The sequence below is a fragment of the Ruditapes philippinarum genome, unplaced genomic scaffold, assembly GCF_026571515.1.
Source record: "Ruditapes philippinarum isolate M1 unplaced genomic scaffold, ASM2657151v2 ctg4_1_1_1_1, whole genome shotgun sequence".
Lineage (NCBI taxonomy): Eukaryota > Metazoa > Mollusca > Bivalvia > Venerida > Veneridae > Ruditapes > Ruditapes philippinarum.
This window is the reverse complement of record NW_026858503.1, coordinates 608,483-621,453: the sequence shown is the minus strand read 5'-3', so window position 1 is coordinate 621,453 and position 12,971 is coordinate 608,483. Positions and strand designations below refer to the sequence as shown.

At 34.2% G+C, this 12,971-nt stretch overlaps 1 protein-coding gene across 2 annotated transcripts; it reads left to right on the top strand.

Moving 5' to 3' along the window:
• Positions 1–2,378: 2,378 nt before the first annotated feature.
• LOC132753408 (uncharacterized) lies at positions 2,379–7,102 on the top strand. Of its 2 annotated transcripts, XM_060743871.1 has the most exons (3): positions 2,379–2,520; positions 3,415–3,540; positions 5,526–7,102. In XM_060743871.1, exons 1-3 carry the CDS (start codon positions 2,428–2,430, stop codon positions 6,507–6,509), a joined length of 1,203 nt encoding a protein of 400 aa, XP_060599854.1. In that variant the 5' UTR covers positions 2,379–2,427; the 3' UTR covers positions 6,510–7,102. The 2 variants fall into 2 exon arrangements, with proteins under 2 accessions (XP_060599854.1, XP_060599855.1); XM_060743872.1 differs by lacking the exon at positions 3,415–3,540.
• The last annotated feature ends 5,869 nt before the right edge of the window (positions 7,103–12,971 follow it).

Sequence of the window (12,971 nt, the reverse complement as noted above, 5' to 3'; positions counted from 1 at the left end):
AAGAGGAAGTGCAGTGCACAAGAACTACAACTCTATCTTCAGTATTTATAGACTTATTGCCCTTTGTTCTTTTTCTTTGTCTTTCTGGACTTATTACAGAGTAATTCAATTAAACTTCATCAATGGCCAACCACATTCAAAGGAAATGCAACATATATGAACAACAATTATCTTTAATTGCCCACAACCATAACTCTATGTTTCAATTCTTTTACAAGGTATTCTGTTACTAGTAACATCCTCATTTCCGAAGCAGATTTGTGGGGGTATTAATCACATTTAGTGATAGTTCTAGTTCATTTTTTTTCCGAGGCACTAATAGAAAGCTTATGGAGTAATCTTTCATTTGATACCAATAATATTGGACTTTTTATAGAAATAAGAAAAAAGTTAGAATGGACGCAGTGTTTTCCTTCACTTTATTGAGAAATAGGAGAGAGGCGACGGGTATTAAACCTGTCCGTACATTTCCGTGATAGAAGATCGTAAATACTCAGAGAGAGGCGGGGCGTCATGCATGACTTAGAATCGTTTAACTTTGTGAATCTACTTTTGTCATTTTAAACATGTAACTGTGTAAACGTACTGTTGTAGTTCTACGACTGGAACACGTTTTATTAAATTATATTTTCTGCATTCGAGTTTTACATTTCATTTGTGTTTTTCAGGTACAGATATATATCTACAAGTGTGTAAACATGCTTATGTATTATATGCAATGGTAGATACGAACTTGTAAATGTGTTGTTGTTCTCCATGTTAGGTCAGTTGTTAAGATTTACATGTAAACTTGTTATTTAAAAGCGGGTGCCTTCAATTAAAAGATTGGATTAAGAGGCATATCATTTGCTGTGCACGAATGCAATAAAAAATACTAGACATACATGTTTGCATTTTCAAAAGTAGTTTTCAAAAGGAACACATTACAAGTCTGGAATTTTGGCAACGATCGCCCTCCATATGAAACATGTTCTAATGGATGTTCTTTTAAAGAACCCAAAGAGCTAGAGCTAAGATATTTGGCATGAAACATGTTCTAATGGGTGTCTACCAAGTTTGTTCAAATAAAATCCCTGGGATAAAAATCGGCCCCGCCCCAGGGGGTAATTGATTGTCCTATATGCATATTGTAAAAACTTAAAAAATCTTCTTTTACAGAACCCAAAGAGCTAGAGCTAAGATATTTAGCATGAAACATGTACTAATGAATGTCTACCAAGTTTGTTAAAAAAAGAACCCTGGGGTCAAAATTGGCCCCGCCCTGGGGGTCATTGATTTTCCTTATCTGTGTATAGCAAAAACTTAAAAAATCTTTTTTGAAAAAAAAATAGCTAGAGTTTAGATACTAAGCATCAAACATCTTCTAGTAAGTGTCTACCAAGTTTGTTCAAATAAAAGCCCTGGTGTCAAAATTGGCCCCGCCCTTAGGGGTCATTCATTTTCCTTATATGTGTATAACAAAAGATTAAAAAATCTTCTTTAAAAAAACTCAAATAGCTAGAGTTTAGATATTAAGCATGAAGCATCTTCTAGTGGGTGTCTACAAAGTTTGTTCAAATAAAAGCCCTGTGGTCAAAATTGGCCCGGCCCCGGGGGTCATTGATTTTCCTTAAATGTGTATAGCAAAAACTTAAAAAATCTTTTTTGAAAACAAAAATAGCTAGAGTTTAGATACTAAGCATCAAACATCTTCTATGAAGTGTCTACCAAGTTTGTTCAAATACAAGCCCTGGGGTCAAAATTGGCCCGCCCTTAGGGGTCATTCATTTTCCTTATATGTGTATAACAAAAGATTAAAAAATCTTCTTTGAAAAAACTCAAATAGCTAGAGTTTAGATATTAAGCATGAAGCATCTTCTAGTGGGTGTCTACAAAGTTTGTTCAAATAAAAGCCCTGTGGTCAAAATTGGCCCGGCCCCGGGGGACATTGATTTTCCTTATATGTGTATAGCAAAAACTTTAAAATCTTCTTTGAAAAACCCGAATAGCTAGAGTTTAGATATTAAGCATGGAACATTTTCTAGTAATTGTCTACAAAGATTGTTCAAATAAAAGCCCAGGGGTCAAAACTGGCCCTACCCCAGGTGTGTCATTGTTTTTAACTATATGTGTAAAGAAAAAACATGAAAAAATCTTCTTTAAAAAACCCAACGAACTAGACCTTAGATGTTAATTGTTTAGCGTGAAACATCTTCTAATGGGTGTCTACAAATAAAAGCCCTGGGATTTAAACTGGCCCCGCTCCGTGGGCCTATATACAGGTGAGCGACTTCAGGGCCATCATGGCCCTCTTGTTGTAAACAGTTGTTTAAATGTGTAGTTTCGAGTATTGGAAAAGTGCTTTCTAAGGATCATTTTGATATTATTTTTGCAGAGGAGAAATACGACCAGTCAAATTCATGTAAACCCAAAAATAGTGATCACGCAATGGAAATGAAAGATGAAATGCCAAATTTGTACGAGCACATTCAAGCTGACAAGGCAACAGACAGAGCCACAGGATGTAGCGCTGATGATGAGGTGTGAAAATAAGGACTGAAAAAGAGAGCTATATTATATTTCAAATTAGTATATGCAAAACACATGTTACATTTTTAAATGGAAATAGACCACAAATCAAGTCATGTGTTGTCTTTATAAATATATTAAAATTTACGTTTTGCAATGTTTCATTGTTTTTAAATTGCATAGATACTTTAGATGATCTTCTAATTTAAGTTAGTGTCTTTTAGGCTGTTGTCATTCAATTTATCACTTTACATTATCTGAATTGACTGATAAGTGATTGTGATAATATAACTGGCATCTATGTTACCAGGGATCTGCTGAAGCAGACAATCAAAGATTAAGAGAAGAAAGTAAAAAACTTACCAAGATAAATCAAGTTGTTTGAGTTCTCGTATATCTAGGAAATAAAAGTGTAATCATATAACATATTATCCAGTCGTCATTGTTGGTCTTGTTTATACCAGTTTGTTTATAACTCAGTAATTATGCCCCCCTTCATAGAAGTAGGGGTATCTGTTGGTCGGTATACCAAACTTTTTCCAAGAAATATCTAAGAATGCCCGACCTAGGAACATCATACTTTGTACTGAAATTTGTCAAGACATGTAAATGAACCATTTTACTTTCACTAGTTCAAGGTCACATTGACCTTTTATAACAAAATATCTTGACAACCCATGGGCTCTGAGAGATGATGAAGTAGTTAAGGTGTCTATCTCTTAGCTAAGGGAGAGTGGGTTTTAATGCAGTTTTCGTAAATGGCATCTGTAATGGTTAAATACAGGAACAGAATCATAAATAGATGGTTGAAGTAAGCTTTAAGCTTTTATCACCAACAAGCTAGAATAAATGTGCTTAAACTAATTTGTTGATTATAATTATTCATTTTGTCTATGATTTTTTAAGGTTAAGATTTTAAGTACCTGTCTGCAAGAAGAAAAAGCTATGTCTAGGAATGCCGATGAAAGACTTAGAAAAAAAACAGATGATACAAGGAAGATTTCAACTCAGTCTGGCTCACTTAGACAACAGGTGAATTGTGTTATATATATTATTTCAATGAATATTTTGTTTGTTTGATAAGACATTCATTTTTTTGGCTAACCTGAGCACAAAATACTCAGAGATAAGCTATTTTGGTAGCATGATATCAATGGTGTTTGCAAGGGAGGTCATATCATGTGCGCGCATCCTCAAAATTCTGATACCGCAAACACTTTTTCAACCGGTATTTTAAACAAAAACGAGTCGTGTAAAGCAATCAGAATATATTTGAATTAAATTTCTTTTGCAAAAAAGATAACCTTACTTCTAATTTTAATATTCCAAATGCCTTGACACAAGTCTCACCTTTCTTGTCAATATTTCGCGATGAATGCGATTTTGATTCTAGATATTGCATACACCCGGCGTTGTAATGTTATAGTTGAAATTGAGAAATTGCCGATATATATATATATATATATATATATATATATATATATATATATATGTATATATTAATATATATATAAATGCGTATATATATTAATGCGTATGTATATATATATATAGAAAATATATAGACAAAACTAATGTGACAAGACAGACCGATTAAATTTATAAAAAGGAAACATACGTTAAGATTTGTTCAAACATTTCTTTGTTTACTTTTAGAAAAAGTAAAAAGTTGAGCGTGCCTGGCGATGGCTCTTGTTTTGTTTTGTTTCAAAGATCAAAATAATTTTATTCATAACACTTACATGAATAAACACTTTCCTGAGTATACAATTTTCGTGTCTTTTTAACCGCTGCATTATTAATTGTGACCCCATTTAAAAATAACCCATGAACGTAAAATTAATCAGATTTAACAAATTTCAACATTGGACATTGATCAATCAAACTTTTTAATATGACCCGCCCACATGTTAAAAATTTACCCTCGTTAAAAACACAATGAACCTATAATAATACGGTCGTGTGTTCATAAATGTATGAAATAATAATCATTTTCTAATCTGAAACAACATTAACCATACCATGGATACTCCATTGCCCGATCGACTATTTTCAAATTTGCCGTTTGCACTTTCTATAGGAATTCTTATTTTCTGTATTTTATCGCCACATATGCGTTATTTGTACCATGTGTAGGCCGTTAAATGTTGCCCCGTATTTTCAATCAGAGATGTTATTTTTCTGATCCTTGAAGACGCTCAGCACGACAGTATTGTTGTGTTTGTGGTACTTCTAATTTTTTATTCTAGGCATTTTTCTATTTGAGTGGTTCCAATATTCCTATTTGAATAATGTTGAATCACCCTTAGGATATGTTGCCAGCTTTTTAACTTTGTCTGTCTGTGATATGCAGGTTTCTTTACCTGTGACCCCCTTTTATTTTACTTGGGGACCATGCTTTTCATGGAATGACACAAAAATGTTGAACTCTGCATAAGCCGCTGCTAGGGGTCGTGGACGGTAGTATGAACTTGACAGTACTATCCATGAACAGGCTCAATCGAACTGAGCCTGCAGCACTTTCAATTGTGCCCATTTGGACTTTCTTTAGGGACTTTAATTTATTTTCTCTATTTTATGTTCAGATCTTGAGCAATTAGCGCAATTAGAGGATTGTAAAATCACTAGACATAAAATATTTGGCCTAGCAGTTGTATAAGTTGAAACCCTGGGATCAAATTAAAACGCCAAAACATGACCAAATTACCTACTTCTGCTTTAAAGAATTAAAATAATTTTCTGAAAATAGATCTTGGGTGAGCGATGTTAGGCAATGTTTAGTCTTTCTCTTGCGTTTTGGTTAAATTTGGATAATTAAGTAACCATTATCTTTAATTTAACTTAGGCTATTTTAGAAAATGAAAATGTCTGAGGATGATACTGCTGCATTAACAAAATGTATCAAATGTAATGTTTTAGGTAAATTCCAAATTAAAATTTCCTGGAATGATGTTCTTTGAATTTGATATACAGTATCCTTAATCAAATATTTCTGCATTAAAATTTCTTTTCTTCAGATGGAGAAAAAAATACCAGCCAATATATCAAATGCCCTTCTAGAGGCATTCAAAGATGATGCTGATTCGTGTGCAAGGGTACTTTACTTTTTGTCGAAAAATGTATCTATAGATTGTGCAGAGCCGTTTATTAGGTCACTGCAGAGCGTGATGTCTAATGCGATGGTATTCAAGAAAGTGGCAGAAAGGATGGCTGAAGATACAAAAACTGCAGAGGAAGACCCACGGTATCGACAAATGATGTGTGACGTTTGGAATAACTTTCTGAAAGACATAGATATTGATGATCCGGCCGGTGGTCGAAGATTGACGTTAGCCATCCGAGTGTATGGTAATTGTACTGGTGCACAGTTTTGTTTTATGAGAGCAGTTTCTCGTCTTCCTCCTGAGAGTTTTAGAGCTCTTGCAACTACCGTCAGTGCAATGGGTAGACCATTGGCTCTTTATGAAGGCAAAGCCATAACCTTTGCACGAAAGACGCAACCTGTTGTAAGAGTTGCTTTCGAGAAAGTATATCTTGCCGCGAATGTCATCATGAATATAAAGCGATGGTGGAAAGGGGAAATAACTGGCGTTAGATGCGCGAAGAATATAATAGATTGTGGCGTACGGGTAGCTGCAGGCATTGGTGGCGGAATTGGAGGAGAAATTATTGGTGCATCCGTTGGTTCCTTTTTCGGACCGGTAGGAATAGGCTTTGGAATGGTTGTTGGTGCCATCGCAGGTGGAATGCTTGCTGCTACAACTGCTGAGTCACTTTGTGATCGGCTGACGCAGTGGATGTTTGGCCTGCCAAAATCAGAGGCATTAGAAAAGGCATACACCTTTCTCGGTACATCATGCAACGATTCAAATAGCGTTGTGAATTCACATTACAGACGTTTAGCTCTGCTATACCACCCAGACAAAGGTGGTGACGCTGAGAAGTGGACAAGGCTACAATATTCAATGGCCATTATAAAAGAGGCGAGAGGGGAACCGTAGGTAATGGTAATAATTGAAATGAAGTCTTGTTTCTGCATTATTGCTGGAAATTTGTTTTTGTCATTCGTCACTTTACTTGGTAATTCAATTCGTCGAGTACAAAGAGGTCGACTGTTTTTTGTTTATTTTTGTATTTTTTGTGTTGTTTTTTATGCTGTATAGAAGCACATATCATTTGCATGGACATTCCTTGCAGAATTACTTAACATGCTATTTGCATCACTGCTTACTGACTCCTCGAGTGTTTTAATGCATGTGTATAACATGCAAGTGATTTTGTATTATTTTTCTCTATGTGTGTATAATAAGTGATGGGAATCAGGATGACCATAAAACATGGTTAAGACAATATTCGTGATATTGCTGTAATTTATATATCTTTATTATACCCCCACCACAAAATGTGGGGGGGGGGGCTATAATGGATTCGCTTTGTCGCGTCGGTCGGACGGTCCGTCTCCATTTTCGTGTCCGCTCTATAGATCCTATACCAATTGGAGGATTTTCTTCAAACTTGGCTCAAATGTTCACCTCAACAAGGGGATGTGCAGAACCCATGTTGCATATGTGTCAGCTCAAGGTCAAGGTCACAATTGAAGGTCAAATATCAAACAATAAAATATTACACTGTTTGTTGTGTCCGCTCTGTAAGTCCTTCACTATTTGAAGGATTTTCTGTCGTAAATGTCTTAGTTACCACAAAACTAATTCGAAGTAAAAAGATGATTAGAAGTATCAAATTATATTTCACCTTCATGACTTCAATCATTTCACGTGTGAATCGTTGTTATTTCAGGTCAGACTATAAAACATAGAATATGCAACATTGGATATGCATATCTTATAATGGATGTCATAGAAATCGTCGGCAAGTTCTTTTGATGATATTTACCTGAATCTTGACTGCTCAAGATGTTCCCCCGAACAAAGAATTTATTTTTTTTGCATACAATTCTTGTCTATTGCATTTTTATTGCAAATCTTGTCGCTAGTTTGCGAATATTTAACAAAATACCTTCAGTCTCATAGCGTGATTTAATTTGCTGAAAATTGCCAATTCTTAAAGCATACTCATTTACCCAATAAACGAATAAATGAAGTAGCGAATATCAAAATAAAAAGAGGTTATAAAACCTGCATGTCACAGACAGACGTCAAGGGACACATTTATAAAGCAGGCAACATATTCTAAAGCAGGTAAGGGTGATTAAACATGATTCAATTCAAGAAATAATGAAACAATCTAATATGAAAAATATAAAATAGAAGAGGAAACTCAACCATTGTGTCGTGCTGAACGATCTTTAAGGATCATTAAAGCATTATGCTTAATTATTCTATATTGCAATTTTGCAAACATATCCCGATTGTTTTGACAGTCAATTTGTTACATGTAGCTTTCAATCTGAAGAGTGTTGTTAATGAAGCTTCATTGAGTTTCAATTGTCTAAAACCATAGAATTTGAAATTGTTAAATAGATCAATTTGGACACTTAAAACGGCAAAAATATGCCAAAGAAAATTAAGAAGTATATACTCATTATTAAATTGAAAATTAAATGTTGTGCGATTCATAGCTCCATTTAAACCTTAAGTGTGAAATCGCCTTTCATTCTTATTTACATAAGGTTATACATTTTCAGTTCTGCTGTTTTAATAGTTGAACAAGATCTATTTTCAAAAGAAGCGTTGCGTAACTTGCCTTTTCCCAAGACAAATTGCGAGAGGAAAAACTATGCAGTTTATCAAACATTCTTGAGACACGAAATTGATCAAAGAGGCACTAAAAACTTTGGTTTGCTGACAAAGTGTTTGTTTTGCGTTAACCTACATATTAGGATGGTGTTTTCAGCGTAGGTTACACGTTACCTTCTGATCAACCTGCTCTCTGTTTTTGGGGCGATGAGGGGGGGGGGGGGGGGGGGGGGGGGGGGGGGGTGCTGTGTTATAGAGAATTGTGATCGAAATAGCGGTAATTTGACTGCTTTAGGTGTAATAGGTCCAGTTAACTAATTCAGTTTTAGTTTTAGTGATATGAATATTTTTTCTCAACAACAAACATGGTTATATCCTAATAAAAAGATGGATAAGTCCATTTAAGTAATGCTGTGTTGTAAGGGGAAATTAGTATAACTAGTGAATAAATACGATTTGAGTCAATGTAGTGAAATAATGAAACTTCCACACGTTTAAAAAATTACACTTCAATCAAATTGAGCCTGTAATAGTTTCAGTTTTGCCGGGGCTTTTTGTTTTGTTCTTGTTTTGACGTTCTATGGGTTTCTGTTTCACTTTCTTTTCTATTTTGATATTTTTCTATTACAATCCTATTTCTAATTATAAATGAGATACATGATGCCTCAGAAAGCGAATAATTTCTTGATTCTTTAGAAAGGTCAAACATGAATTTTGAAATGTGAAAATTATGGTCGTTTGAGAGAATATTAGATGCTTGTTACCTAAAAAAAGAAGCGATAAATGTGAAATATTTTGTCATAAAAGTAGCAAAATGTACAGTAGTATTTTTACTTCCTTACAAAATAGTAATTCAGTACAACTGTACTCATTGCCAAAAAGCAACAGATAAAAATGATAGTTCAGGTAATTGGCCAATTTTGGATACTATTTAAAAGTACAAATTAATGTGAACCAAAATTTAAAAGCTATAAAAGCATTTCTGATGCATAATGTGTTAAATCAATACATTGTGGTTGACAAATTGTTTGCTCTAACAATAGTTCTCTCAAACATTCACTTCGTTTCAATAATTTTATTGCATTAAATATTTTGCAATGCTTATAGCACCTACAAATATATACATTGGCAAATGAAAACATATCCAAAAAGAGAAAGAAGCATACAAAATCTTTTACTTATTTTATGTTGGCCATCGGCAGAAATGTGGTTTAAGATATATTTTTTCGGAGTTCGTGGTAATTAGGAAAGGCGAGATAAAGTAGTTCAAAGACCATAAATGCGGACAAAGACATGTCATTTTTCAGACACTGTTATGAGACAAAGCAAAGATGATTGATACTTAACCTGATCCGAATAAACGGCCCTACAAAATGAAGCTATTCATTTATTATGTTTACCATGAGACAAATAGGCTGAACTACCAAACAACTACATGTATACAATGTACACATGTTTCCTATATGACATATTCCTCTTCAATAAACGAATAATGCTATGCTAACAAAGACACACTTTGGTAGTTAAATATAAACATATGCACAGCATATGACCGGCGCTAGTGAAAACAGAACATTTTCATTGCTGAAGACTTACTGTTCTTACTTTTGAATAGAAATATCTTACAGTAATTTTGGGCTCGTTTCCCGATTTCATAAAACCTTCTGAGCGGGTTGAAAATGATTTTAATGTGTGCGTTCGTGTTTATATGTGTGTGTTCGAAATATTTCAAGTTTAAGAATAAAGTATGGGTAGTAAGCAATAAGTATATATTTTCTTGCTCAAGGAAACCAAGATATGCCCTTGAAGGGACTTCAGCAAACCATAGATTACCAGTCCGACGCGTTTACCCTACAGTATATAGCAAAGCCAGAATGTTTGTTTGTTTGTTTTGGGTTTTACGTCACATCGACACAGTATAGGTCATATCGCGACGTTCCAGCTCTACGGGTGGAGGAAAACCTCAGGTGCCCTTCCGTGAATTATTTCAGGCACGAACGGGCACCTAAGTAGAACCACCGACGTTCCGTAAACTAGCTGGATAGCTTCCTCACATGAAAGAATCCAAAGTCCCTGTCGGGATTCGAACCCACAGCGGTGAGGGGCAAGTGATTTGAAGTCATCGAACTTAACCACTCGGCCACGGACACCCCCAAAGCCAGAATGAACATCCGTGCAGTCTGATCATGCTCTGTAATGTTGACTAACTTTTTCTGTGTTGATATTCCTGATTGATAATGGACAAATCCAAAAATTGAAGTTGAAAGTTCATTGCACAAATTCAGCTGGTTAAAGATCAGCTAGTTTGCAAATCTGAAAGGTCTTCAGTACTGTCCGCTGTTCAAGCCTGCAGTCCATCACATAATTAAAATTAACCTTTCTTTTACAAGGATATAATACAAAGTCAGTTAAGAAATCAAATGTGTAATTTGGCAAAAAAAAAGGTTACATGTTATATGTGCTAACTGTGTAAAATATACCCCCACGTGCATATAAAGCGTTTTTAAATCATTCATGAAATAATTCTATTATATACATAAATTAATAGAAGAAAAACACTGTAAACTCAATATTTCCCCAGAAATTATATATAATAATTAGAGTTAAAATTGTATTTTTTAACTCCACTGTATCCATTTCTAGTAATGCAGTGGCAAAAGACTGACCACGGACTTACTGTGATCACAAAATCGAACCTCTAAGCACTTTATGCTAAAGTAAGCTTATAAAAAATAAGGAAACTCAAAAAACATGATTTATTTCTTTATTTGACAATGCAACAGTATGTCTTTGTATGATAAATGATATGATAATGATATGAATATATAATATTTATTTTTTCAATCCTGTACAAACAAACATAACAATGATATACATGTTGTAACAATCTGACTATACTACTGCAACCACCAATCTACACGTATACATGTACATAAAATATTCTCACTCTGCCTATTATATAGTCTAATAAATCATTCAAATAATCCAAAAGACAAGAAAGTTGAAAATCTTTGACAAGGTAAAATCTATAATGAAGCCAAGAAACAACCATAGAATTTGGCACTACATCCAACGATAATAGGCCCAATGGTAAACAATTTTGGTATCACTCTGGTAAATTCCTTTGGACCATAATTAGTCATAAGGTTCATAAGGACTGCCAAACATCAGCTTGTTGGATCATTCTCTGATGCACAATGGTTAACCACATTTTGACCAATACAATATCATGGAACACTTTTTATCTGGTTAACACTGTTGAAAAATTATTGGTATGAAACCAATTGCAAGATCATTATTGGACTGATCAACAATGTCCAACCATTATTGGCTTGATACATAATATTGGACTGTTATTAGTCTGTTCCAAAATGTTAAACCATTATTTGCCTGATACACAGTAATGGACTATTTTTGATGATACATAATGTTTGCTAGGTAAATCAACATATCTAGTTTGTAAAGCAGTGACAATTTTCATAAAGATTACAACCCTAAGGTGATTACTGTCAAACCTGTGACAAAGATCATCCTTATAAAGACCATATCAAAATCCATTTACAATTTCAAAAGAAGGAAAATTCAATGCTATAAAAATTCATTGCCATTTTATAGAAATTCAAAGAAAAAACATGAAATTAAAGTTTGTTTAATTGTTTTTGGCTTTTTATGGCAACACTGAATTTAAGTACATGTACTTTTCAGTGTGAGAAGTAATTTCATGTACTTTTAAAGGCCTGTGCAAACCATGCTAAAGTACTTCAAGTCAGGGTTCACCAATATTTATATATCTTCACAACTGAAGATGTCCAAATAAACTGTATGAAAATTATTATACAGCTTTATACCTTATCACAGACTACATTGAAATTTTCAAGTGATAATACTCCATAAAAATGTGCATAACATTTCTCAGACATCATTAGACTATATGTAAACTATTCATATCAAAAATTCACTCATCTACATCTTTGCCAAATGCTCACAAGACATTCTTCTCAAGTAAAACAATAATAAAATCATCTCTCATACATTCAACATATTCAAATAAACACTAACAATCTCAAAATGTAAAAATTCCTGGCCAAAAATTCAATTTCAATGTTTCTTCCATAGACAATTTACACTGTAGACAAGAACATGATCATATAAAAATACCTTGTTTATAGCATTGACAAAATTAAACAAGAGGGCCATGATGGCCCTAAGGTCGCTCACCTGTATGTAGGCCCCGGAGGGGGGCCAGTTTAAACCCCAGGGCTTTTATTTGAACAAACTTGGAAGACACCTATAAGAAGACGTTTCATGATGTACACACTTATAATGAAAAACAATGATCTGCCCTCCCCTACCCCGGCAGGGCCAATTATAACCAAGGGCTTTTATTTGAACAAACTTTATTTAACATATTTATATGTTTTTTACGTTTTTCCTATACACATATAAGGGAAATCAATGACCCCCCAGGGCAGGGCCATTTTTGACCCCAGGGCTTTTATTTGAACAAACTTTGTAGACACTCACTAGAAGATGTTTCATGCTTAATATCTTAACTCTAGCTATTTAGGTTTTTTCAAAGAATACTTTTTAAGTTTTTGATATACACATATATAAGGAAAATCAATGACCCCCGGGGCGGGGCCAATTTTGACCCCAGGGCTCTTATTTGAACAAACTTGGTAGACACCCATTAGAACATGTTTCATGCTAAATATCTTAGCTCTAGCTCTTTGAGTTCTTTAAAAGAATATTTTTTAAGTTTTTACT

Coding starts and splice junctions, on each gene's coding strand:
- LOC132753408 (XM_060743871.1), top strand. CDS start 2,428: ATGGAAATGAAAGATGAAATGCCAAATTTGTACGAGCACATTCAAGCT. Junction 2,521..3,414: donor GATGTAGCGCTGATGATGAG/GTGTGAAAATAA, acceptor TGATTTTTTAAG/GTTAAGATTTTAAGTACCTG. Junction 3,541..5,525: donor CTGGCTCACTTAGACAACAG/GTGAATTGTGTT, acceptor TCTTTTCTTCAG/ATGGAGAAAAAAATACCAGC.